We start from the raw sequence: 26,820 nt of genomic DNA, 5'->3' as shown, positions 1-26,820 counted from the left end.
CAGGCGCAACAGGAAGGAGCCAGAGCTGAAGACTATAGATATAATTTCTTGGAACTCATTTTAATAAGAACGGCCTTTTCGAGGAAAAGTTATGAATGTGTATAGGCGTTCCTGGAATAACCATGAATACGTAATCCTTTACCACATGTAACCAAGCTGGCCGCTCCTGGAAAGGCGCCGTGGTGCAGCGCAGGCTCCCCGGCCGCCCAGCGCTCTTTTGCCCGCTTGCTGCAATAAATTCTAAGCAATTTATTCCGACGAGTGCGTGCTGTTTATCGTGATCGTCTGTAACACCGTGCACGTTTGCACGCGTACTTTCCGTGCTTAATACAAGCACGTGTATCAATTATTTCCTCGCACAATCGCGGGTGTATTTTCCTCCCCTGCTTCCGCACAAGCACGTGTAACTTTCCGTGCACATCTGCACGTGTATTAACCCTCGCAGGATTGCGAGTGTATTGTAAATTTACCCTCGCAGAATCGCGAGTGTGCACTTTCCGTACTCACTACAGCACGTGTATCTCTTCAAAATAACCCCACACCATGTTCAGGCAAGTGCGGACTCCTCCCGGACTCAGGGACGGCTCCGGCACTGTTTTGGTGAAGCCACGTGCACGCACTCTGTGCACCGCCTGTCGTATTGGTTGCTGCCCCTTCATCATTTTCCTCAACTGGTATCCGAACCTGTATTCGAGTCACTTTTGGATGCTAAAACCCTGTTTCTCGCTGGTTTAACAAAAGTTGTTTTGGACCCTGTTGTCCCTTAAATGAACCTGGGGTGCCTCCGGGACACCCCCCTTTCCATATTGATCCCCAGGAATGAGTCCCCCCTCAGTCTCCTCTTCTCCAGCTCCAGAGCCCCAGCTCCCTCAGCCTTTCCTCACACGGCAGATGCTCCACTCCCTCCAGCATCTTGGTGGCTGCGCTGGGCTCTCTCCAGCAGTTCCCTGTCCTTCTGGAGCTGAGGGAGAACTGGACACAACATTCCAGGGGTGGTCTCCCCAGGGCAGAGCAGGGGGGCAGGAGAACCTCTCTCATCATCTTGCACAATAACGCCCCCAAACTGAGTAGTTTTGCCAAAAAGAAATTGCAAATCTTCCAAACTCTCGCAAATAAATTTGTAATTTAACCAAAAAATGCGCAAATCTTGCCTCAAAATACTAATTTCCCCCCAATTGCAAATCTTGCCCCAAAACCTTGCAATTTTGCGCCAAAATCTACAAATCTTGACAAGAAAATCCGTAATTTTGCCCAAACTTGGCAAATCTTGCAAAAAAATTTATAACCTTTTTGGGGGAAACACTCATTTTTTGATCCATTTTTTTGGGGGAAACACATTTTTTTATTAGAAACAAGTGCATATTTTGGGGAAAACCCCAATTTTAGGGCCATATTTGGGGAGAAACACCCATCTTTGGACCCATTTTTGGAGGGTGCACACAGTTTTGGGTGCACTCATTTTTTTTGGGGGGGAAAAACAACTTTTGGGCCCACATTTTGTGGGCAAACACCATTTTTTGGACACATTTTTGGAATGAAACACCCATTTTCAGTCCCATTTTTCGTGGGGTAGTACCCATTCTGGAGGGAACAAGACCCATTGTTTTGGGAAAAAACCAATACTTCCAATACTTGAGGTCCATTTTTGGGGGAAAACACTCAGTTTTGCGGGGAACCCATTTTTATGGGGAAAAAGCATTTTTGGGGCCCATTTTTTGGGCAAAGTACACAATTTGGGGGTGTCCTGGTTTTGTCACAAACCAGACCGGGTCTCTTTCAGTGATTTTCTCTCAGCTAAGCTCTTCTCGGTCGCTGTACCTTTCTGGGTCAGCCTGCCTATTTTTCCCAGGATGCCCGTGGCGCCGAACTGGAACTCGCCTCCAACCCTCGTCATCTTTTCGGTCCCCTAGCGGTGCCCGACAGTGACAGGGCAGGGGCTGTCTCAGGTCCTCCCCCTCTGCCCAACAGGGCAGGGCTCCATCGCCTTTGGGGGTGTCCCCTGGAGCCTCTCCGAGTGGCGCCAGCAGCTCCGCGCTCAGCACCAGCGGGTGCGGCTCCTCCTGAGGGGATGGGGGATGAGGGGGCGGGGCCACCGGCCGGCGGCGCGCGGGGCTGAGGCGGCGAGCTGCGATTGGCCGGGCGGGACGCAGCGGCCGTTCCCGCCTGAGCCTTGGGGCGGAGCCAGAGCGGGAGTGCGGGGGGCGGCCGGGCCAGGAGCCGCCTGCAGAGCGCCCGGAGAGCGGGCTTCGGGGACTCTGCCCGGGAACGAGCGGCAGGAGGAGAGGAGACGGCCCCAGCGGTACCGGGTGAGCTTCTGGCTGGAGCCTGGGAGCTGTTCCTCCCAGTGAGGGCTGTCGGGCACTGAACGGGCTGCCCAGGGCAGGGCTGGAGCCGCCATCCCTGGAGGGGTTTCCACAGGAGCTCCTGAGGGCCGTGGGCAGTGCCGGGGGGTTGTGCTTGGACTCCAGCACCTTCAAGGTGTTTGACACCCAAAGGGATTCTGTGGCACACTCAATTTTCACATTGCCATGGAGCCCGGAGGTCCCAGCGGGGTTTGGATCAGCGTGTTCTGGAACATTCTCAGTGGTCGGGTCTGTGTGCAGAGTGTGGTGGGAACGAGAAGAGAGGAGATGGAGAGAACAGTGGGGAGGTGGAGGAGCAGGAGTGGAGGTGAATACCAGAGAGAGCGAGTGTGTGTGGATCAGCAGTGATCACCCCAAACCTGCCCCGCAAACACGGCACCCAAAATCCTGCACCCCAAAATACTCTTCCCAAACCCGCACCCCAGATCCTGACCCCCAGAACCCTCAAACCTCAAATCCTGCACCCTAGATTCTGCATCCTTGTTATCCCTTCACCCCAAAACCCTGCAACACAAAATCCTGCAGCACCAAATCCTGCAACCCCAATTTCGGCCCTACCAAACTCTGCACCCCTAAACCCTACAAGCGAAATCTTGCACCCCCTAAACCTGCCCTCCCAAATCCTAAACCCCCAACAATGCACTCCCAAAGCCTGCACCCCAAATCCTGCCCCCCCAGCTTGCACTCTGCACCCCCAAACCGTGCACTCCCAATCCCTGAACGCCCAGGTCCTGCACCCCCACGTCCTTAACGCCCAAAATGTGCACCCCAGATCCTCCCCACCCAGTCCTGCACCCCTAATATTCCACCCTCTAATAATGCACCCCTAAGCCTCGCACCCTGAAAGCTGCACCCCCAGGTCCTGAGTCCCCAAACCCTGCACCCCCAAATCCCGCGCCCTTAAATCCTGTCCTCCTAAAACCCAGGACCCCCATAATTTGCGTCCCTAAACCCTGCTCCCCAAACCACTGCACCCCCAATGCAGCACCCTCAGGTCCTGAACACCCAAACCCTGCACCCCAAAACCCTGCACCCCCAAAGGCAGCACCCCGAAAGAATTCCCTCCCAAACCTTGCACCTCAAAGGCCTGGAAACCCAAGCCCTTCAGCCCCATCCCTGCAACACCAAAACCTGCACCCCAAACCCAGCACCCCAGAATCCTGCACCCCAAATCCTGCCTACCAAACCTTTCACTGCAAACCCCTGCACCCCAAGATTGTGCTGCCCTAAACACTGAACCCCCAAATCCTACACCCCCAGGTCCTTGCCTCCCAAAACTCTGCACCCCCAAATGCTGCACCCCAAATCTCTCACCCCCAAATCCTTCCGCACAGAGTCCCAGAATGTCAGGGGTTGAAGGGACCTGGAAAGCTCATCCGGTGCAATCCCCCCATGGAGCAGGAACACCCAGCTGAGGTGACACAGGAAGGCGTGTACCCCACCACCCTGCACCCCCAAATCCTTCACCCCCAAACCCTGCCCCCCAAAACTCCACCCCTCCACATCCTGAACCCTGAAACCCCGCACCCCCAAATCCTCTGCCCCAATGCTCTGCACCCTTAACACTTTGCAACCTTAAACTTCCCCCCAAACCCTGAACTCTGAAACTCTGCACCCCAAAACCCTGATCCCCCAAATTCTTTCTCAAACCCTGCACCCTTGATTCCTGCACCCCCAGTTCCTGAACTCATGAAACCTGCACCCCCAAACCCCTGCACCCCCAAACCCTGCACTCTGAGACCTGACTTCTAAACCCTGCACCCCCAAACGGTGCCCCCCCTAATCCTGAAGCCCCAGATCCTTCCCTCCCATACCCTGCAGCCCCAAATCCTGAACCCCCAGATCCTGAATTCCAGGATCTTGCACCCCCAGACCCTGCACCCCCAAATCAGACACATGAACACCCTGCACCCCCAAATCTTGCACCTCTAATCCTCCACCCCTTAACACTGCACCCCCAAATCTTTCACCCCAAAACCTCAACCCAGAACCCTGCACCCCAAAACCCTACACCTCCAAATCCTGAACCCTTAAACCCTGCACCCCCAGATCCTCCCCCCAAACGATTGCATCCCCAAAACCTGCACCCCCAGATCCTGCTGCCCCATACCCAGCACCCCAAACTCTGCACACAGAAATCCTGCACTCTCATAACCCTGCACCTCAAACAATTCCCTTAACCCTGCACCCCCAAAACCTGTAACCCCAATCGCTGCACCCCCAGGTCCTGTCCCCAAACTCTGCACTGCCAGATCCTGCCCCCCTAAACCCTTAAAGCCCAAATATTGTACCCTCAGATCCTTCCTCAACACCCTGCACCCCCAAATTCCCCACCAAAAACCTGCAGCCCCAAACCCTGCACCACCAAGTTCTGTGCCCTGAAGCCCTGCACTGAAAATCCTGCCCCCAAATCCTGCACCCCCAAATCCTGCACCCCCAAATCCTGCATCCCTAAACCCTGCACCCCCAAATCCTTCAACCCCCAAAGCCAATGCACTGCCAAACCCTGGACCCCCAGATACTGCACCCCAGAACCCTGCACGTTGAAATCCTGCACCCCCAAACCCTGCAGCCCAGAACCCTGTACCCGATATCCTGCCGCCCCACACCTTGCACCCCCGAACCTACTACCCCAAATACTGCACCCCCAAATCCTGCATCTTGAAACCCTGCACCCCTAAATCCTTCCTCCCAAGCCATGATTCCCCAAAACCTGTAATACCAAATCCTGCACCCCCAAATCCTGCACCCCCAAATCGTTCCCCCAAACCATTCGCCCCCGAATCTTTTATGTCCAAATCTGTCCCCCAAAACCTTGCACCCCTGAACTCTGCTCCCCCAAAGCCGGCCTGCGAAACCTTGTCAACCAATTCCATCACCCCCAGATCCTGCTCCCCAAACCCTGCACCCAAAATGCTGCCCCACGAACCCTGCACCCCCAAATTCTGACCCCCAATCAATGCACTGACAAACCCTGCACCCGCAGATCCTTCCCCCCCAAACCTGGCACCCTGAAATCGCTCACCCCAAATCCCTGCACTCTCAAATCTTGCACACCCCAAAAATGTGCACCCCCAAATCGTTCACCCCATATCCTGCCCCTTTAAACCCTGCACTTCAAAACCCTGCACCCCCAAATCCTGCACCCCAAGTCCTGAAACTTCAAACCCTGCGCCCTCAGATCCTTCCTTACCCAACCCTGCACCCCCAAATCCTCCAACCCCAAGTCCTGAACACCTGAACCCTGCACCCCCAACCCCTCACCCCAAAGCCCTGCACCCCCAAATCCTGCCTCTGAACCCTGAACAACAAGGTTCTGCACCCCAAACCCTGCTCCCCCATATCCTGCTCCCCAGATCCTGCACCCCAGAATCCTGCACCCCCATACTGTGATCCCTGCACCCTGCACCCCCAGATCCTTCCCTCCCAAAACCCGTAGCCCCATAACCCTGCACCCCAAAACGCTGCACCTCCAGATCGTGAACCTTTAAACCCTGCACCCCAAATCCTTCTTCCGCAAAACCTGCACCCCAAAACCCTACAATCCCAGATCTTGCACCTGCAAATCTCTGCACTCCACAACCCTGCACCCTCAAATCCTGCACCCCTATATCCTGCCCCCCAAAACCCTGGCACCTCCAGACCCTTGACCCCCAAATCCTGCAACCCTAAACCAGGCATCCCCAAACCCTTCCCCACCAAACCCTGCACCCCTCAGACCCTGAAGCCCAAATCCCTCTCCCAAAGCCCCTGCACCCCTTAAATCCTGCACCCCTGAAATCCGGTTCCCTAAGACCCTGCAGCCACAGGTCCTGAAACCCAAACCCCTGCACCCCAAAATACTGCACCCCAATCCCTGCAGACCAACCCCGGCACCCCAGAGCCCTTCAACGCAAAATCCTGCACCCCCAGTTCCTGAACACGCAAAACCTGCCCCCCAAACCCTGCACCCCAAAACCTGCCCCCCAACACTGCACCCCAAAGTCCAGCACCCCAAGACTCTTCATCCCCAAACCCTGAGCCCCCAAATCATGCACCCCCAGATCCTGACTCCCAGAACCCTGCACCCACAAACACTGCACCCCATATCCTGCACCCCAAGATCCTGCTACCCTAAACCCTGAACCCCCAAATCCTGCACCCCCGATTCCTCTCTCACAAGCCCTGCACCCCAAAACTCTGCACCCCCAAATCCTCTCCCCCCAAACAATGCACCTGGAACCTTGAACCCGCAAACCCTGCATGCCCAGGTCCTGAACACCTGAACCCTGCCCCCGCAAATCCTTTAACCCCCAAACCCAGCACCCCAAACCCTGTACCCCCAGATCGTTCCCCAAACACCCTGCACCCCCAAACCCTGCACCCCAAATTCCTGCCCTACCAAGCCCTTCGCCCAAACCCCTGCACCCTTAAATCCTGCACCCCTAAACCCTGCATCCCCAAATCCTGCACCTCCAGATCCCTCTTTCCTTATCCATCCCAGGACCACCCATTGTCCCCAGAGCCCATTGTGCCATCCTGGGGAGCCCCTTTGTCCCCAGGGTCCATTGTGACGTCCCAGGACCCCTCATTGTCCCCAGGGCCCATTGTGAAAGGGTGGGGACCCCCTTTGTCACTGGGGACCCATTGTGACATCCCAGGACCCCCCATTCTCCCCAGGGATCATTGTGACACCATGGGGACCCCTCTTGTCACTGGGGACCCATTGTGACACCATGGGGACCCTCTTGTCCCCAGGGCCCATTCTGACACCATGGGGACCCCCCATGTCACTGTGGACCCATTTTGACACCATGGGGAAACCCCTTTGTCCCCAGGCCCCATTGTGACATTCTGGGGACCCCCTTTGTCCCCAGGGCCCATTGTGGCACCATGGAGACCCCCATTGTCCCCAGGGCCCATTGTGACATCCTGGGGACCCCCCCTTGTCCCCAGGGCTTATTGTGACACCGTGGGGACCCCCTTTGTCCCCAGGGCCCATTGTGACATCCTGGGGACCCCCCTTTGTCACTGGGACCCATTGTGACACCGTGGGGAACCCCTTTGTCCCCAGAGCCCACTGTGACATCCTGGGGACCCCCCCTTATCCCCAGGGCATATTGTGTTGTCCCAGGACCCCCCTTTGTCCCCAGGGCCCATTGTGACATTCAGGGCACCGCCCTTTGTCCCCAGGGCCCATTGTAACATCCTAGGGACCCACTTTGTCCCTAGGTCCCATTGTGACCTGCAGGCGACCCACCTTTGTCCCCAGGGCCCATCGTGACACCATGTGGACACCCCAAGTCACTGGGGACCCATTGTGACACCATGGGGACCTCCCCTTTGTCCCCAGGGCCCATTGTGACATTCAGGGGACTCCCCATTGTCCCCAGAGCCCTTTGTGACATCCTGGGCACCCCCCTTTGTCCCTAGGCCCCATTGTGACGTCCCAGGACCCCCCATTGTCACCAGGGCCCATTGTGAAATCCTGGGGACACCCCTTTGTCCACAGGGCCCATTGTGACATTCAGGGGACCCACCTTTGTCCCAAGGGCCCATTGTGACACCATGGGCCCCCCCCCTTTTTCTCCAGGGCCCATTTTGACATCCTGGGGACCCCCCCTTGTCCCCAGGGCCCATTGTGCTATCCTGGGGACACCCCTTTGTCCCCAAGGCCCATTGAGACGTCCCAAAACCCCCCGTTGTCCCCCGGGCCCATTGTGACATTCAGGGAACCCACCTTTGTCCCCAGGGCCCATTGTGACACCATGGGCCCCCCCCCTTTTTCTCCAGGGCCCATTTTGACATCCTGGGGACCCCCCCTTGTCCCCAGGGCCCATTGTGCTATCCTGGGGACACCCCTTTGTCCCCAAGGCCCATTGAGACGTCCCAAAAGCCCCCGTTGTCCCCCGGGCCCATTGTGACATTCAGGGAACCCACCTTTGTCCCCAGGGCCCATTGTGACACCATGGGGACCCCCCTTGTTCCCAGGGCTCATTGGGACATCCTGGGGACCCCATTTGTCCCCAGGGCCCATTGTGGCACCATGGGCCCCCCTTTGTCCCCAGGGCGCATTGTGACATCCCAGGACCCCACTTTGTCCCCAGGGCTCATTGTGACACCGTGGGGACCCCATTTGTCCCCAGGGCCCATTGTGACATTCAAGCTACGCCCTTTGTCCCCATGGCCCATTGTGACACCATGGGGACCCCATTTGTCCCTGGGGCCCATCGTGACATCCCAGGACCCCCCATTGTCCCCAGGGCCCATTGTGACATCCTGGGGACCACCCTTTTTCTCCAGGGCCCATTGTGACATCCTAGGAACCGCCATTGTTGCAGGGCTCATTGTGACATCCTGGGAACGCCCCTTGTCCCGAGGGCCCATTGTAACATCCTGGGGACCCCCTTTGTCCCCAGGGCCCATCATGACACAATAGGGACCCCCCCTTGTCACTGGGCACCCCTTATGACACCATGGGCCCCCCCTTTGTCCCCAGGGCCCATTGTGGCACCATGGGGACCGCCTTTGTCACTGGGGCCCATTGTGGCATTCCAGGATTCCGCTTTGTCCCCAGGGCCCGTTCTGACACCTTGGGGACCCCCATTGTCCCCAGGGCCCATTGTGACACCGTGGGGAGGCCTTCTGGTCCCCAGGTCCCATTGTGACATCCTGGGGACCCCCTTTGTCCCCAGGACCCATTGTGACTCCCAGCACTCCCCGTTTCCCCAGGGCCCATTGTGACACCGTGGGGACCCCCCTTGTCAGTGGGGCCCATTGTGACATTCTGGGTGACCTCCTTTGTCCCCAGGGCCCATTGTGACACCGTCGGGACGCCTCTTGTCCCCAGGGCCCATTGTGACATCCAGGGCACCCCCTTTGTCCCCAGAGGCCATTGTGACACCATGGGGACCCCCTTTGTCACTGGGGCCCATTGTGACATCCGAGGACCCCACTTTGTCCCCAGAGCCCATTGTGACATCCTGAGGAGCAGCCTTTGTCCCCAGGGCCCATTGTGAGATCCAAGGACCCCCATTGTCCCCAGGGCCCATTGTGACATCCTGGGGACCCCCTCGTCCCCAGTGCCCATTGTGACACCATGGGGTCCCCCCTTTGTCCTCAGGACCCATTGTAACATCCCAGGAGCCCCCATTGTCCCCAGTGGCCATTGTGACAGGATGGGACCCCCCTATGTCCCCAGGGCCCATTCTGACATTCAGAGGACCCGCCTTTGTCTCCAGGGCCTATTGGGGCAACATAGGGAACTTGCTTGTCACTGGGGACCCACTGTGACACCATGGGCCCCCCCCTTGTCCTCAGGGCCCATTGTGACACCCTAGGCACCTCCCATTGTCCCCAGGGCCCATTGTGACATCATGTGGACCCCCTTTGTCCCCAGGGCCCATTGTGACATTCCAGGATTCCACTTTGTCCGCAGGGCGCATTGTGACACCGTGGGGACCCCCATTGTCCCCAGGGCCCATTGTGACACCGTGGGGAACCCCCTTGTCCGCAGGGCCCATTGTGACATCCCAGGACCCCACTTTGTCCCCAGGGTCCATTGTGACGTTTCAGGACACCCCGTTGTTCCCAGGGTCCTTTGTGACATGCTGGGGACCCCCTTTGTCCCCAGGGCCTATTGTGACACCGTGGGGACCCCCTTTGTCCCCAGAGCCCATTGTGACATCCCAGGACCCCTCTATGTCTCCAGGGCCCACTGTGACATCCTGGGGACCCCTTTTTTCCCCAGGGCCCATTGTGACATCGCAGGACCCTCCATTGTCCCAAGGGCACATTGTGACATCCCGGAGACCCCCTTTTCCCCAGGGGCCATCGTGGCACCATGGGGACCCCCTTTTTCCCCAGGGCCCATTGTGACATCCCAGGACCCCCAATTGTCCCCAGGGCCCATTGTGACATCCTGGGGACCCCCTTTGTCCCCAGAGCCCATTGTGACATCCTGGGGATCCGCTTTGCCCTCAGGGCCCATTGTGACGTCCCAGGACACCCCGTTGTCCCCAGGGCCCACTGTGACATGCTGGGGACCCCCTTTGTGCCCAGGGCCCATTGTGACACCGTGGGAACCCCCTTTGTCCCCAGGGCTCATTGTGACATCCTGGGACCCCCCTTTGTCCCCAGGGCCCATTGTTACACGGTGTAGACCTCCTTTGTCCCAAGAGCCCATTGTGACATCCCAGGACCCCTCTTTTTCCCCAGGGCCCATTGTGACATCCTGGGGACCCCCCTTTGTCACTTGGGCCCATTGTGACATCCCAGGACCCTCCTTGTCCCCAGGGCCCATTGTGACATCCTGGGGAACCCCTTTGTCCCCAGGGCCCATTGTGGTGTCCCTGGACCCCTCATTGTCCCCAGAGCCCATTGTGACATCCTGGCGACCCCGCTTTGTCCCCAGGGCCCATTGTGGCACCATGGACACCCCCTTTGTCACTGGGACCCATTGTGACTTCCCAGGACCCCACTTTGTCCCCAGGGCTCATTGTGACATCCTGGGTACCCCCATAGTCCCCATGGCCCATTGTGACATCCGGGGTACCCCCTTGTCCCCAGGGCTCATCGTGGCACCGTGGGGACCCCCCTTGTCACTTGGGCCCTGAGGTCCTGGTTTTGTTAAAAACAAGTTTCTCTTTTAGTGAATTTGCCTGTCAGCTCAAGCTTCATATCAGCTGCATTTTCCTGGAGAACCCAACACATGTTTTGGCAAACCCAGCAATGGAATGGAAACTTATTGATAAGCACGGATGGACATCTCGCGAGAGGGGCAACGAGAAACTGGTGACCGAGAGACTGACCAACGGTGAATAACATTCCGTTCACGTGAATACTTCATATAAAAGTGGGAGATCACGAGGATCTCGGCCCTTTTTCCCTTTTTCCTTCCCTTCTGCTCATGGCCGACATTAGGAGAGGACCTTGCTGGTTGTCCCTGCGAACTGAGGCCAGTGACAGACTGAATCCAGCTCCGGTTGGCTGCAGAGTCCAATCCAGGACTTTGGGTGCCTGCTCTGCAGTTGCTGAGACTTACAAGATTGGTTTTGTATATTTTGTATTATTTTCTCTATTCTTATCAGTAGCATCAGTAAAACATCTTGAACTTTTCCAACTCTCTCCCCTCTGTGCTTCTTCCCCTCCCGATCGCCTGCCCTGAGTGGGAAGGGGGGAGAGGGAGGGGCAAAAGGGGGAAGCGGGGGGGAGAGGAGGTTGACAACACATCTGCCAGGGTTTGATTGTCACCCCGCAATCTTAACCCTCGACACCAGCCTATCTCCATTTCCCTGCCCACCTCTATGTCCAGGCCTCCTGGGCACTGGTGCCCTCTGCGAGGAAAAAGTGGGTGGCCCTGTGGCATCCCCAGGGATTTTGGGCCATGAAGGCACCCAAGAGTGGCCCTGAGCAGGCGAGCAGGTGCCACCTGCCAGCGATGCCCTGACCACTCAGGACAAGGAGCCTGGACCTTCCTGCGGTCTCAGGGGAGGCGCCCACCGCAGTGGCCCAGGAGGGAGGGGCCGCAGCTTTTGTTGGCTTTTGTTCACTTTTAAGAGAGGCCTTTGGAGGAGTCAGGTGGGAATCAGGAGCTCCCTGCCGCAGGTTCCCTGTACACTGCCTTTTAGGGAGTTTCATTTGCAGACAAACGATTAAACTCCACTGCTTCATCAGATGAAGTGAAAAGATCAAATGCAGAACTCAGAACATCACTTTGTGGAGCAGCAGTGTCTACATTCATGGCAATCTATCCAAGACAAACTTACACTCAGAGGTGCCCCAACAATATCACTCCTGTTACACAGTTTTAGTACAAATGCCCAAGTATTTAAGGACAAGAAAAGGAATCATTTAGCTGCACAGAACTGTCTTCCAAACATATGGAAGGTATTCGTTTGGGTATTTCTTTGAAGCCCCAAGTCACAAGTAAGAAACAGCACCAAGTTTAACAATAACGGTTTCTCAGTGGTTTTTGAGAACTTTTCCAAAAACCATTAGGCAAAAAAAATGCATTGAAAAACAAGAGCTGAGTGATACAATGTGAAAATGGCAAAAACCACACTCCAAACAATTGTTATTGCAAGAAACAGAAATCACACACAAGCTGTACAAACATACACATTACCGGCTCTGGACAGACAGACGCAGACCACGGCAGCACGTTCAGCTGTGCAAACCTTGAACCCACACGATCTAAAACCAATCTGACATTATCTGTACAACACGAGCCAGACTGGAAATATTCCAGCACATTCACAATGAAATACAATGTGTTGCTGGGCACAAACACCAATATTCACATCAGAACTGTGCAAACCATGGCATTACTCGCTTTGGATTTACAACACAGCCTATGTCTTACTGGAAAACACATTATGTTAATGTTTGGAAAGTTAATACAAGGCTACATTGCTTAGAATTCAGTGTAGTGTGTAGGGAAAACAGTGAGAACGTGTGTTTTTCGTGCTGCTTTTGATGTTCCACTCACTGGCTCCTTTCGACTTCTAAAAGAAAACATAAAGGTGATCAGAACTTCAAGTAAAACCCAACATGAAGCAGTGAAAACAGATTGTAAAGCCTGGACATCAAAACCTTATGTTCTGACAGGCTAGGGAATGTGGCAATTTATTTGTATAAACTGTTCTCTCTCGGTACATTCAGGGCAACTAAAAAAAACCCAAGCCAACATCACATTCCTACTTTGTCAGAAATTCAGAGTTACAGATCTAGAACACAACCGTGCCAGAGGAACTCCTCAGATATTTTGTCTCTGCTGCTTAAGCATCAGAAACATGAAATCTGCACTCCAGGTTTGTGTTCTTACACAGTCAGCCACCAAAACAGGAAGGCACCTTTAGCCAACCCGTATATCCCAAGTATTACAAATGGGTACCATCCACAGTACTTGAGTTTCTGGGAAACAACAGTGACAGTCCGGACACTTCAGAGTGCAAATTAGCCCTCTGACAAAGAAATAACCAAAAAGCCTTTAGAACAGCGTTTAGTCGTGGAAGCTCAAGTGCTGTGTTCAGATATCTACCATGTTAGGGGAACACCGTGCAAGTCAGATTATATACTCTGACGCAAGAGGACGAAGAAGCTATCGATCCTATAGTATGGTATAGGGACAAGGAGAAACAAAGAGTAAAGGTAAACATCTGAGTAGCTGCAGTGAAGGAGTAATGGTTTGAACTTCAGCAAGCAGAGAGAGAATCACTGACAACAAATGAATCACAGGAGACTTGCAGAACAGCCTGCAAGATGCTTTTTAGTACTAACTTCTTTTCCTTGTAGGTATCTGTTTAAACGGTACAGTAAGATCACAGATCGACCCAAAACATACATTGTGTGACGATGAGCAATTCAGCTCTTAACTGTGCGAATGTGGCGATGAGGTTTTGTGTGTGACAGCCGTTACTTTTCTTTCTAGCACGCCAGCTTCATTCCAGCATCCAGACTTGCGCAGCTCTGTGATCGGCTGTGTCTCATCTCGGTGTGCTAAATGTGGCTTTTCTTCCGTATGCACAGCGAGTACAGACCCCTGGTTTTGGGATAACAGTTGTATCACCCAGATGGACACCAATCAAAGCCTTGCCCAGCCCAGCTCGCTGGAGCAGCGGGGCGGGTGCCGATGGGGCTCCAGCCGCACTGCCCTGTTTGTCAGGAGCCCCAGCGGTGCCTCCACCCGGCTGAGCAGCGAGCGGCCCAAAGGCGCAAGGCTAAAATCGAGATATTGTCTTCAATGAATGTAACTGTGATCTGTTTGTATATTTGAGCTTGGCGTGCGGTTTGCGTGTCTGAGCTCAGCCTTTTACTTCGCATATTTATATTTGGTACCAAAAGAATTTTGTTCGGGGAGATAATTACAAAATGAGAACCGGTTCCATTATTAAAGTGCCACCGCGCTCCCCGTTCAGATGCATCTGTACACATGAGAGTAAATGAGAGGGGGAAGTGATGTGAATGTGAAATTCTGGGTTAGCTGTGTTGACGTCAGTGTTGTTCTGCGCACAGACTGATCTGGGTCTGAAATTAGTGTAAGAAACTACAAAAGGGAGGAGCTGAGGGATGTAACTATTGCTCAGCTAATTGAAATTGCATATAAAGTTTATAGTCGCAGGAACTAAATGAAGGGAGAAAGAGATTTTAAATCAGACTCTGCCTTTAGGGTTTCCGATTCATAAAATACAACCTGGGGATAAAGTACTAATTAAAACCTGGAAAGAGGAAACTCTGACCCCACGATGGGAAGGACCTTTTCTTGCCTTATTAACTACAGAACCAGCCGTTCGGACTGCAGAGAAAGGGTGGACACACGGCTCTCGAGTTAAAGGACCACGGACGGGAGAAAGAACCTGGGGAGTAACCCAAGGACCAGGGGAACTGAAATTGAAATTGAAATGGACACGGGATTGGTGATGTAACCACTATCAGCATGGTTAATGTGAATGTCCAGTACAGAGAGTGAATCGCCCGTGCACCCAGCGCTGTTTGGCTTGTGCTCTAACGAACACGTGTTTGAGGAATACAGTTAAGGAATTGGATTAAATGTTGTTTATCCATAGAAAAAGCGTAAGCTACTTATTTCAGTTCTTCATTTGGCAAAAATGCTGTAACTCTGTGCAGCACGACCCCTCATCTTTATCTCTTTACCTTTCCACCTCTTTCTGGCGTTAACAACGCCCAGATCAAACCTCTCAGCACAGACACTGAGAAATGCCCGCGGCCCATGCTCTGTCAGTTCCTTGGAGCTGCTGCTGTTCTGAGATCCCAGGAGGAGAAACTTCTCTTCAGCCGAGTTTAACACGGAACCTGTTCTCAGCAGCCGAGCCTTCTCCTCTGTGCAAGGGCAGCAAACCGCAGGTTTGGAACCCACAGCCCCTCAGTCCCGCTGCAGCCAGCGAGGAGGCGACGAACGAGCGCGGACACCGAGTCCGCCCGCGGGACGCGCCGGTCGCGCTTTGTGCTGCGGGGTCAGCGGTGCGGAGGGCGGGGAGGAGCTCATCTGAGAGCTGAGGCTGACCTGCAGTTCAGGGGGTTTTCCACTGCACTGAGCCACCATGACGGCACGGCTGCCAGAGACTTTGTTATTTTAATAACTGCTCAACTCATTCACATTTCGTATAAAAATTTGGCGGGTCAGGCGAATAATCGGACAGCTCTGGCGGGGTCCTGCCGGCAGCGCCGCTCGGCTCGCCCCTCCCGGTGACGCAATTTCCGGCTACAGGGCTGGGGCGAGCGGAGGCTGCTGAGCGGGTCCGGGGGGGCGAGCGGCGGGTCCGGGGGAGAGAGCGGCGGGTCCGGGGGAGAGAGCGGCGGGTCCGGGGGGGCGAGCGGCGGGTCCGGGGGGGCGAGCGGCGGGTCCGGGGGAGAGAGCGGCGGGTCCGGGGGAGAGAGCGGCGGGTCCGGGGGAGAGAGCGGCGGGTCCGGGGGAGAGAGCGGCGGGTCCGGGGGAGAGAGCGGCGGGTCGGGATGGGGGCGGGAGAGGCGCCCGCGGTCGGGGCGCGCGCACAAAGATCCGTGTGCGAACGGGCCCTTGGAGACCCCGGTCCCGGGAACCCCCGGAGCTGAGCCCACAGCTGCCGGTCTCTTGGTGCTTTGTGCAGGTGACAGCGCAGAGGCCGCCATGAGAAACCCGGGTGTCCCCAGCACGTTCCTGTTGGAGCAGCGCGTGGCCTGTGCAGCTTCGTGTGGGCCAAGGGAGGCGACTGTGTCCGTGTTGGCTCAGGTCGGTGCAGCTGCGCTTGGATTTAGAGCAGTGATCCTGGCTGGCTGGTTGAGCCTTGGGGGTTGTTTATTTCTGAGAATGGCAGGGGTCTGTTCAGCAGGTCTTGAATTGCTGTGCACTTTACCCTGCAAGAAGGGTTCATTTTCAGTGTTATTCATTCAGCGTAGCTCTCTCCATTGTACGGATAAGTTTTCCCGCTCTCAAAGGTTCCCTCTCCATTTGGTGGTTGAATTTCTCAGCGTCTCTTCTGCCGTTTGTTTTCCTTCTCCTGCAAAGTGGGGTGGGAAGGAGAAGGCAAAAGGCTCCGCTGCTTCCAGGCGGGGACTTGGTTGCTTGTATAACGTATGTCTGGTTCATCTCGAAGTAAGACAGAGAAGAGTGGTGTTAGAAATCAATCAGCTGCCTCCTGTTGGAGGGACAAAGTGTGTTGGGTTTGAAGGCGTTGGGCAGGACAAGAAGAGCTGCCTTCCTGGGTCAGTGATGGGCGTTGGCATGTATTGTCTGAGCTGGAGCTGATGGCTGTCACCACTTGAGCTCTAGAATTACTCTGAGACCCAGGAATCTCCAGTTCCTTGTGGAGCTTTTCCAGGCTGTGGAAGCCCCTTTCTGTCACAGATTGTAACGCAGCCCTTGGAGAAGGGGGCACTGCTTGAGGTTCCTCAGTTTGGGCATTGGGGAGGCGTCGTTCTTGGGCTCACGCTGGGCGTTACGAGGAGACGTTTTCACGTGAGCTGAAGGCAGCTCTGGGTACCCAAAGCTGTGAACCGGTGTTAACAAACGCTGCTGCTGAGATTTGGGGGTAAAAGTGCCACAAATGTGATTTCCCAGGGAAAACAGAGAGATTTGTCAGTGCCTGGTTGTTCCATGGCACATTGTAGTTAAGCACAGTGGTAATTTTGCATCGATTTTACACAGGATTACTGGCTCTAACAGACTGGTTGCATCAAATGAATGTTGACTTGCTGCACTGGTGGCCTTGTGAACAGCAGATGGCTTCTGGAGGGGGTGACATCTCCTGTGAGCCCAGGAGTGCTGAGCCCATCATACAGGGAGCGACCTCCCCTCCCCGAGCAGGGCAGAGGACCCAGGGGTCCGGGCTGCCTGTCTGTGCTCCTCCCCTGCCCCAACACCAAAATACATTCCTTGGGGACAGATGTGGGCCTGGACTAAGATGTTACATAAGATGTTTTTCCAGTAATTGTTATTAAAAACACACTAAAGTCATGTGATGTTTATTTCAGTTACATTCCCACTCGTTGACAGACCAGGCCCAAGGACATTCACACATGCCATGCATTTGGGGGCGGTTATCCGGCCCGAGATACCATTCTCACGAGTCTGGGCTATAACTTTTTACAGTTATGAGAAACGTACTTCAAAGTACTCTGTCCAAGGCCCTTTCTATGTTATTATGTTAGTATTATGTCTTTGACCGTCCAGATGGTCATGTTAGTATTGATGTTCCTTTATCATCCAGATGGCTGGAACCGCACATCTTGCTTTTCCACATTTACTTTCCAAGAGGCTGCTGAACTGTGGCAAGGTGTTGCTGTCTGTACGGAGAACATGGTTGTAAAAGTACATCATGGAGATGCTCACACAGCCCAGGGTCAGCCACTGAAGAATATCAAAGCAAACACAGGTATGTCCCTGAAGGGCTGCCAGCTCTGCAGGGACAGAAATCAGGTCTTGGGAATCTGAGATCCCTCTTCTGCTCCAGTCAGTGAGCACAGACTGGTGCTGGAAACCGCTCAACATCCAGGTCGCCCGGGCAGCAGCCACTGAGACTGGAGTTATAAACCGATTGATTCCCCCACTGTCACACTGCCCCACAGTGCCCAGAGGATGCTGACCAGGGCCCCCAGGATGGGGATGTTTGGGCCAGGGGTGCAGTGAAGGGAACCCCACGCCCCGCAAAAAGCCAGGGAGAGCTGCAAGGCGGGCGGGGGAGAGGGCAGGGGAGGCCGTGCCCCTGGGGACACAGCTCCATCCCCCAGCTGCTCTGAGCCCCACTCCGGCAGGACTCCCCAGGCTGTCCCGAAGCAGAGCGGCACCCCGCCTGTCCAGCTGCTCCCCTGGGACCCCCCGGCCTCTGAGCCCCAGGCGTGCGGGTGCCCCAGGACCTGCTCCTCCCCGCTGCCCCAGCACTGCCCTTCTCTGTGGGCTCTGCCCGCTGCCAGGGCTGGGGGAGCCCAGGCTTCCAGGCTGCTTTAACTGCCCTGGATCCCCGATCGGTCACTCTGTGAGGCACCGATCTTGGTGAACGGGCTTCTTGTGCCATGGGCCCTGGGCAAACAGAGCTTATCAGAGCCGCTGTGGGAGCAAACATCCCTCCTCGTGCCAGGGGAGCTCCGTCCTGCAATGAGCTCTGAGCAGCTGCCTGGGAACAAGCGCCCGCTTCATCACGTCCCTCTGGATGGCCACGTCCTGCTCAGGGACAGCGCTGGCCTGGGCCGAGGATGGGGGCATTGAAGGGACACTCGGTGGGGACAAGGGCCTTTGGTGAACTGTGGCCAAGTCCCAGGAAGGGACAGGGCTGGAGCCAGAGCCTTGGTGGGGACAGGGACACTGGGACCCACCATGTGGGATCAGCTCTACAGGGCGGGACCCAGGTTGTCTGGGAGGGCACAGTGACCCCAGGCAGGGACAGGTGAGAGCCAGGGCAGGGGATGCTCCCTCTGCTCTGTTCTCAGCTGTGGCTGCAGACTGGACCAGTTGGGGGCTGGCAGTGCAAGGGAAATGGGGTGGGCTGGAGCTGGGCACTGACACCACCCCAGCACTTCCCCCAAGCCCAGCCCTCCTCTCCCAGAGCCCAGGATTCACCAGTGCTCCCCATGGGCAGCGCCACCAGTGACTGAGGATCCCAGTCACCAGCTGTCCACATTGCCCCAGCTGTCCTCCCACCTCCCAGAGTTCCCTAATCCTGGGGTCCCTGGTGCCCCAAGAAGAGGAGTGACTCCCAGCCCCTCATTTATTTAAGGGGCTGGAAAGGGCTCAGAGATAATTGTGCTTAGAGACCCCAGATTTGAGGCTGGTGTCAACTCTGGGGGGGTTCCATAGGGAAAGACTGGCCTGGGAGGTGAGGGGCACTGGGAGGTGGGGGGATCAGGCTTTTGGGGTTGTTGCAGGATGGTTTCGAGTTGGAGCAGTGGGTCATCACCATAGGGTGTCTGGCTGTCAGGGACACACTGCTGTCCCCCCTCACCACTGTGGATGCTTGGGCCCTTCCCCGTGCAGCTGCCCCATGCAGGAAGCGGCACTGATGCCAGGGAAGGCAGCTGGATCAGTGCTCAAGGCGGGAGTGACTCTGTGCCAAGGCTGGGTTGCCAGGGCGGGTGTCTCTGCCAAGGTTTGCCCTGGGGGCTGGAGGCGTGGGGAGGGGCAAGGAGTCGTCCTGGGAGGGATAAAGGTGCCCTCACCTTTTCTGGCATCACCCAGGACTCGCTGCACCGCAGAGGAAGATGAAGGTCGCAGTGCTCAGCGTGGCCGTGCTCTTCACCATCCTGCTGTGCACCCTGGAGGATGCGCAGGTGAGGCTCCAGTGAGGGCCCCCACCGGTTTCTTGTCTTGGTGCCCCCACACCCCTCTTCTTTGGGCCTCCCCATTCCATCCTTTAAGACCCCTCAGGTATCTCCTCCTCAGGATCTCCTCTGTGTCCTATAGAGGGTCCCCAAATGCTCTCCCTTTGATGGATGCCAACGCCTTTCTTTCCATCTTTCCACTCCGCCCTTTGCCTTTCACCCTGTCCCCTGCGGTAGTGCCCCCAGATCCCCCTCCTTGAACACCCCCTCCCAAGCACTTTCCCGATCCCCGCGTTTTGTTCCTCTGCTGTCCTCTTCCTCCTGCCCCCACCAACAACCTCACTTGAATTCCCCGTGTCCCCTCCCCTTGAATTCTTTACCCCTCACTTGCATCCCATGCAGTCCTGTCCCTCCAGCACCCCCAGCCCGGTCCCTTGGGTTCTGCGAGTTCACAACAGTGCCCTGCCTCTGGGTCCCCCCCAGCCACCGTCCTCCTTGGAGGCCCCAAATTCCCATGTTATCCTTTTCTCCAACCCGAGCCCTGGTCCGCCATGAACAGGTATCCCAGGTGAAACTTGGAGGAATGAGGTTGGGGGGAGCAGAAGGGATTTTCACGCTCAGATGAGGGAGAATCCAGGGGCCTGGGTGGGGCTGGGGACACCTGTGCCCCACCCACAGCCCCATTTGTCTCCAACCCCTTTCTCTTCTTTCATAGGCATTTCCAGGAACATTGCTGGAAGCAAGTGGAGGGTCCCTCCTGCATGTGAGTAGGGGGGCGGACTTGGAGGACATCCAGTCTGGGAACTGGAGGGCACCTTGGTCCTCCCCTCCCTTGCTGGGGCTGGGACATCCCAGTGACCAGTGAGGTCTCATGGTCTCTCTACAGGAGGGACTCAAACTGGGGCGAGTGAAGAGGGCTGCGGTAGGTGTCACAAGTTCTGCTGCCCCACATCCTCCCTCCCACGGCCACGAAACTCCAGGGCATCCCAGTGTGCCCCAGAACATGCCAGTGTGCCCCAGTACACTCCCATGCACCCCCTGCAGCCCCACAGAACATCCCTGCTCCCCAGTGTTTTCCCAGGGATGCCCCATTGCCCAGGGCTCCCATTGCATTCCCTTCCATCCCATCACAACCCACTACAGCCCAGTGCACCCCACGATACCCCAGGACACAGCCCCTTCCCCAGGACCTCCACTGCTTTCTGTGCCCCACCACACAAGCTCACGCACCCCATTTTCCCTGGAGTCACCTTCCCCAAGGACCCCATCGCTTTCCCCTGCCTCCCAGTGCACCCAAGTGTGTCCCTCACCCAACCTTTCTCCCCAGCTCCCTCTGTCTCTCAGGGTGGATGATGTTTTGCAGCAGAAACACCAGGTTCCAGATCTTCCAGATGCTGAAGTGCTAGTGCACCCATCTCCTCCATTGCTGGTGAGCAGCATCAGGGCATCTCCAGCCCCACAAAGGGTCCTGGGTGGGCAGAACGTGGATCTAGGAGAAGAAAACAGAGGAGACTGTCCATGCCCTGTGTCCCAGGCCACGCTGGACAGAGCTGCCCCCATGACTTTTGGTGCACCCAGCGGGGCTCTACGGACCCAGAGGGTCACCGTGCAGGCCGGGCTGGGGCTCTGGGGCCTTACAGACCCCAAGGATCACCCTGAGGGCTGGGCAGGGTTCTGGGAGATGTAGGGGCATCCGGGGCTAATGACACACTGGCCAAGGAGCTCTGGGTGCCACATGGATCTCAGGAGAACCGAGTCTTGTCCTGGGTTGATTGAGGGCTCCAACTCTTCTCTCCTTCCCTGGGTCTCTGCAGAGAGAGACGGTGGGGAGAAGCCTCCCCTCGTGTCCCAGCTGACACTGGAGATCTAATTTGGGCTCTGATTTCAGAACTGAAACTGATGGTGACAGCCGTGTCCTGTCCCCCTCCAGTGACATGAGGAGATGATCATCCCTGGATGACCCCGTCTGATCCCCTGGGAGCCCTGGGCCATTTCCCTCTCATGATCAGTAAATCCCTTCAGCAAAGCTACGCCTGCGTGTGGATGTGTGTCCGTGTCCATGCTCCCACTGCTGTGCCGGTGCCCGGACACCTGGGTCCTCTCTGTCACTCTGCCCGACACGTTGCCCCTCATGTCGTGGCCTCAGCAGAGGAGGTTTTTACCCTCATGATTCTGCAAGTATTGCGCTAAAAAGCTGCACCCAGCGCATGTGCCTGATGTGCTGCTCTGAATCACATCAATAGTCAAAACTGCTGTGTTTGCTCCCCTCCCAACTAGAGCAAAGTGAACACCTGCATTTCACTCTCTTTCCCAAAGAGCCGATCGTAGGAAGTTACATTCACATCCTAGGATGGAAAAAAAAAAAAGAGAAATAGGAAAAGCAGTCCAGACAATGGAAAACAAAATGGAAAAACATTCTATAAGGAAACAAAAATTTTGCAAGAGGCATCCACCTGTATTTCATATCAGAAATACGCTCAGTGCCGATGTTTGCAACACGAGGTGTACAACGTGGCATTCTCTGCACTGCTTTAAATCTGTTATATAGTATTACTAGATAAGTAAAACAATGATTAACTTGTATGAAACCTTGTTTCATCAGAGTGCACCCACTTCACCTTGTTTCCTCTGACAAGCTGTTCAACTGGCCATATGGGAGAGATTCTAAGGTAATGTCTTGAGGACTCATGTTGGAAAGTAAATGTGGAAAAGCAAGATGTGCGGTTCCAGCCACCTGGATGATAAAGGAAGATCAATACTAACGTGACCATCTGGACGGTCAAAGACATAATACTGACATAATAATATATAAAGGGCCTTGGACAGATTACTTTGAAGTACATTTCTCGTAATTGTAAAAAGTTATAGCCCAGACTCGTGAGAATGGTATCTCGGGCCGGATAACCGCCCCCAAGTGCATGGGATGTGTGAATGTCCTTGGGCCTGGTCTGTGAACGAGTGGAAAAACAAGGGAGACAAACATCACATGAGTTTAGTGTGTTTTTAACAACAATTAGTGGAAAAACACCTTTTGTAAACATCTTAGTCCAGGCCTGTACCTGTTTTTGAACAGTGGTACTGTCTGATGGCTTTCCTCCTCGTCTCCAGATGAATGTGGTAGAAAATATAAAGCAAGGAAACGTCCTTTGGCCCAGCCGAGCGCCCCCTAGGGGAGGGGGGGCCTGTCATCCCCGGGCCTGTCACTGCCTGCTGTCCCCCCTGTGAGCAGCGAGGCCTCTGATTCAGCTGCAGTTTGTACTGTAACCGTGCATTTCTTGCTGTGGGCAGTAGCGCTCCAGGCTGAGTTGGACACCTCTGTTTCCCTCTAGACACTCTTCCAGAACGTTGTGCCCCACCACTGCCTGGGCTGCATCTGGTCCCGAAGGGACAAGAAAGAGAACAAACAGCTGGCACAGAGCATCAGAGCCACCATCTCGCAGTTCAACGCCGTCACCAACTGCGTGCTCAGCACCATCCTGGAGAGCAAAGAATTAAAGACACAGCCAAGAGCGAAGATCTTGGAGAAGTGGATCCGTATCGGACGTGTAAAGCGTTTATTCACGACTGTTTAACGTTCCTTGTGCGGGTGCCGTGGAGCTGGGAGGGGACAGGGGGGTTGTAGGGGGGAGTGATATTTTTGATGCTCAGTATTTGTAGAGCTGCCCGCTTAGCAGGGAGAATGTGCAGCAAGCAGGACACGGGGCAGACAGAAGAGCACTGACTATTGGTGATGCTGACGTTTAACGCTCCTGTGTTTCTAACCGCTCCTTTCACAGCAATGTAGGATCCTGAACAACTTTTCGTCTCTGAAGGCCATCGTTTCCGCCTTGCAGTCCACCTCGGTTTATCGCCTGAAGAAGACCTGGGCCTGCGTTCCAAAGTAAGGCTGTGCAGTGTGTCACTGGATGTGTTTTGGTGCTTTTATCTTTTCTGTGCCCAACTGTTAACGATTCTTGAGAAAAAAATTGTACCCTGGTCTGATTCAGAGTGCTTACAAACAACTTAAATCATTGAATCTTTTCCTGTACAGGGACACAATGCTGATGTTCGAAGAGCTTTGCGAAATCTTCTCCGACTGTGACAACTTTGCGACGAGCAGGGAGCTGCTGCTGAAGGTGGGAATGAGCTTGAGTTGCCAGGTTGTGATCTCACCCAAAGCCGAGCTCAGCCCTGTTCCTGACCAATGAGCTCCCGTATGCGGTGCTTTGGGGAAGACGGGTCTGTAAATCCCGGCTTTTCTGCTGGGGCGAGAGGTGCCGCACAGCGAGATTTGACGCAGAGGAGTTACGAATGAGCACTTTGGCTTATATACCGCTCTGTGCAGACATGAACCGCTGGCTGAGATACCAAGGATGATGTCGTGAAAGCATCATTTACAAGAGCGCTGTTTGGTGAAGCAGACTAGTTGTGTTTTGTTTGCTTCCACAGGAGTATTCTAATTAGTATAATTATTACTTCTCAGTCAGTTAATCCACCATTGCTCTGACCGTTTGCAGGGAGTCACACAAGGCACGGTACCTTACCTGGGTACCTTCCTCACTGACCTCGTCATGCTGGACACAGCCCTTCAGGACTATCTCGAGGTAATTTGGGGCAATTTTTGGAATCCTAAATCTCCTCCCTCCCTTGCAGACACTGTGTCTGCTCCTGCATCTTCCACTGGGTGCTAGTGCAGTTCTTAAAAAGAGAGGAATGTATTTAACAAATAGACTCAGGTACACGAGTGCTGTGGCTTATCCTAGAGCTGGAAACGGGTCTTTGTAGAGGCCTTTGGTCAGGGCAGCTCTGGCCTGTCCCTTGGTGTCGCTACTTCATCCTGTTCATCCTGTTTGTGATCAACTCCAGCTGAGCCTGTGCTCTTCTCCTCTGATCCCTTCTCTGTCCTTCCAACAGGGCGGCCTGATCAATTTTGAGAAGCGGCGAAGGGTAAGTGGAACGGTGACTGTTCTGTGATCGTTAGTGCCTGACGCTCTCTGCTAGAGCGTTCTCTTGGCGAGGCCTGTTGTCTTTGCTGGGCGTATCCAACAGCCGCTCACGTTACTCAGAGGGTGAGGAAGGAACAGTCCCCGGCACGCTGTGAACCTCTGCCGGGCTGTGCGGGGCGGCGCGGGAAGAGAAATTCCTTTTAGATGCGGGCAGCAGGGGAAGAGGAGCCGCAGGGCACTCGCTGCCGCGGGAGTTACGTCTGGGGCACGTTCCCCCCGTTTGGTGTTCACGGGAACACGTTACACGAGCGTGTTCTGTGTGCTGGGAGCGCATCAGACCTGCTGGCGTGAGACCTTTGCTGGCCACAAGATGCAGTCTGTGACCATCTTCCTTGTGCTGCAGTAAATAGTTGTGGGTCAAAGGTGCAGAGAGCGAAGCGGGTACCTGGGACCGAGAAATCAAGGCTGAGCGTTGCCTTCCAGCCTGAGCCTTGTTGGTCAGAGATCAGTAGGAGCGAAGGTGCCGGGGTTTCCTCTGTCCGAGGGCAGTTTGTCCTGGATCTGTTGCTGCGTGTGTTTAGTGTATTAACGAGACTGGCTTGATTTTTCTAATTAGAATTCCTATTTTATTATTTGTTTTCTTAGGAGTTTGAAGTAATGGCACAAATTAAGCTGTTGCAGTCCTCATGTAACAGCTATTGCATGACAGGAGATGAGAAATTCGTGCAGTGGTTTAGGAGGCAGCGGCATTGAAGTGATGAGGAGAGGTAGGGTCTCAGCCCAGCTGGCGAAGCAGCTTTTCTTCCCCCGCAGGCAGGTTCAGGTTCTCTCAGCCTTGAGCTCTGCGCTGCCAGGAGCTGCTCCCGGAGAGTGGAAATACACACGCACAGAGCTGCGCTCCTCCTCGTGGGGATGAACCCTCTGGGACGTGGGAGTGACCCAGGGCTTCTCAAATATGGCCACTTTGAGATATTTAACTAACGGTATTGCCTGTTCTGCAGTTTCCGTCTGTCACGTGAAATCGAAGGAGCAGCTCCTGACCAGAGCACCGCAGCGGGCAGAGCTCAGAAGAGCGTGGTGAAGAGATTCAGCCTGTGAGTACAACGGGGAGGGGGTTTGGTGTGTGAATATGAACTGGAATAAATCAAACACCAGCTGACAAACCTGGCTGGGGATCCAGAGCACTGCAGTGCTGCGAGGAGACACCGCCAGCTAGAAATACGTATTGCTGTTGTCTCTTTCTATTGGTGTAAGTAGCCATGAGGGTTATCGACTAAAGACTTCAGAAATAACTCTAAGGTGTCAGACAAAGGAACGATTTTAGTGCTGGATTATAAATTCAATTCAAATTTGCAGCAGCAAAACAGAGCAAATAAGGATAGAGTCTAATTTGCTATACACACACAAACAATAGGCCACTCGAGATAGGAAAACACAACAGCAGGTCAGATTGTTGAAGCAAGTGACAGCTGTGCTCAGCCCAGCTCTGTTGTGCTTTCTTTTCTCCCCTAGGCCGTTCCTGGGCTTGGGGGTGAGCGCCCTCAGCACCCCCGTCAACGCGCAGCCCAAACCTGCTCCAGGTGGGAGCTCTGGGGACAGCACCGTCACCATCGTCCCTCCCACCGACACTGCTGAGGAGCCTCAGCACAAGGTAGGGCCCGGGCCCTGTGTTCAGCACAAACAGCCTGTGCGAGGCTGCTGACGCTGCCGGCGGCCCCAGGCGCTTGCCCAAGCCTGTGGGTCTTGACTGGAGCGTTGCTGGCAGTGGAATGGAGGGACCTGAGCTCTGGGAAAGGCGATTTTGGGGGGAGGGCTCATGTACATCAGCACAGCCTAATTCTGGGGCAGGCAGAGCAGCTGAGCAAGTGAGAAGCAGGTGAGGTCAGAGCTCACCAGCCCTGTGGTTTGACCTGCCAGGAACTGCCCAGACCAAGCCTTGGCTGGGCTGGGTTCCGTTCCCAGGGAGCTTTGTCCTGCAGACTCTGCTCTCTTGACCTAAGCTGCCTTAACTGGGTTGCCGAAGCCCTTGTTAAGGCTGTTGTGCTGAAGAGTGTCATCTTTAGCTTTTGGATCTTTGAAATTCAATGGTAATGAATGTGTTTGATCTCGTCTCCCCCCTTGCTGCCATCTGATGACAAGTGCTCCAAGAAGTGCCCCGGCCCCGTGACTCCCGTTCCATCAAAAGAAGTGCCGCCAGTCCTGCCAGTCTACAACCAGCAGAGCGGAGAGAGCTGCGTCATCCGCACCAGCGTAGAAGAGGACAGAAGCGGCAACATCTACAGGAGCATCCTGGTGAGCGGTGG

At 55.1% G+C, this 26,820-nt stretch overlaps 1 protein-coding gene, 2 long non-coding RNA genes and 1 other non-coding gene across 9 annotated transcripts; 3 read left to right on the top strand and 1 right to left on the bottom strand.

Moving 5' to 3' along the window:
* The first annotated feature begins 2,212 nt into the window (after positions 1–2,212).
* On the top strand, positions 2,213–11,447 carry LOC139825914 (uncharacterized). Its single transcript, XR_011736080.1, has 3 exons — positions 2,213–2,306; positions 3,698–3,779; positions 10,994–11,447. It is a non-coding gene; the product is annotated as an uncharacterized lncRNA (long non-coding RNA).
* Positions 11,448–12,295: 848 nt separating this feature from the next.
* LOC139825911 (uncharacterized) lies at positions 12,296–15,556 on the bottom strand. The gene is made up of 2 exons (XR_011736077.1): positions 14,997–15,556; positions 12,296–12,847 (listed from the first exon to the last, which is right to left on the bottom strand). It is a non-coding gene; the product is annotated as an uncharacterized lncRNA (long non-coding RNA).
* A 259-nt stretch (positions 15,557–15,815) lies between these two features.
* Positions 15,816–25,138, top strand: LOC139825907 (ral guanine nucleotide dissociation stimulator-like 1). Of its 6 annotated transcripts, XM_071800493.1 has the most exons (9): positions 17,726–19,601; positions 20,308–20,355; positions 20,920–21,021; positions 21,523–21,746; positions 22,195–22,261; positions 22,922–23,137; positions 23,369–23,472; positions 23,623–24,175; positions 24,486–25,138. In XM_071800493.1, exons 4-8 carry the CDS (start codon positions 21,652–21,654, stop codon positions 23,777–23,779), a joined length of 639 nt encoding a protein of 212 aa, XP_071656594.1. In that variant the 5' UTR covers positions 17,726–19,601; positions 20,308–20,355; positions 20,920–21,021; positions 21,523–21,651; the 3' UTR covers positions 23,780–24,175; positions 24,486–25,138. The 6 variants fall into 6 exon arrangements, 4 of the variants coding, with proteins under 4 accessions (XP_071656595.1, XP_071656594.1, XP_071656593.1 ...); XM_071800492.1 differs by lacking the exons at positions 17,726–19,601; positions 20,308–20,355 and adding an exon at positions 20,362–20,514; XM_071800494.1 differs by lacking the exons at positions 22,195–22,261; positions 22,922–23,137; positions 23,369–23,472; positions 23,623–24,175; positions 24,486–25,138 and adding exons at positions 15,816–16,071; positions 17,549–17,713; positions 20,479–20,514 and having other exon boundaries at positions 19,510–19,601; positions 21,481–21,622.
* On the top strand, positions 16,544–16,628 carry LOC136113058 (small nucleolar RNA SNORD45). Its single transcript, XR_010652963.1, has one exon. It is a non-coding gene; the product is annotated as a small nucleolar RNA SNORD45 (small nucleolar RNA).
* Positions 25,139–26,820: the final 1,682 nt, after the last annotated feature.

Source organism: Patagioenas fasciata, chromosome 30, assembly GCF_037038585.1.
Source record: "Patagioenas fasciata isolate bPatFas1 chromosome 30, bPatFas1.hap1, whole genome shotgun sequence".
In the NCBI taxonomy this organism is placed as follows: Eukaryota; Metazoa; Chordata; class Aves; order Columbiformes; family Columbidae; genus Patagioenas; species Patagioenas fasciata.
Note: the sequence above shows the minus strand (reverse complement) of the source record. Positions and strands in the feature narration are given on the sequence as shown.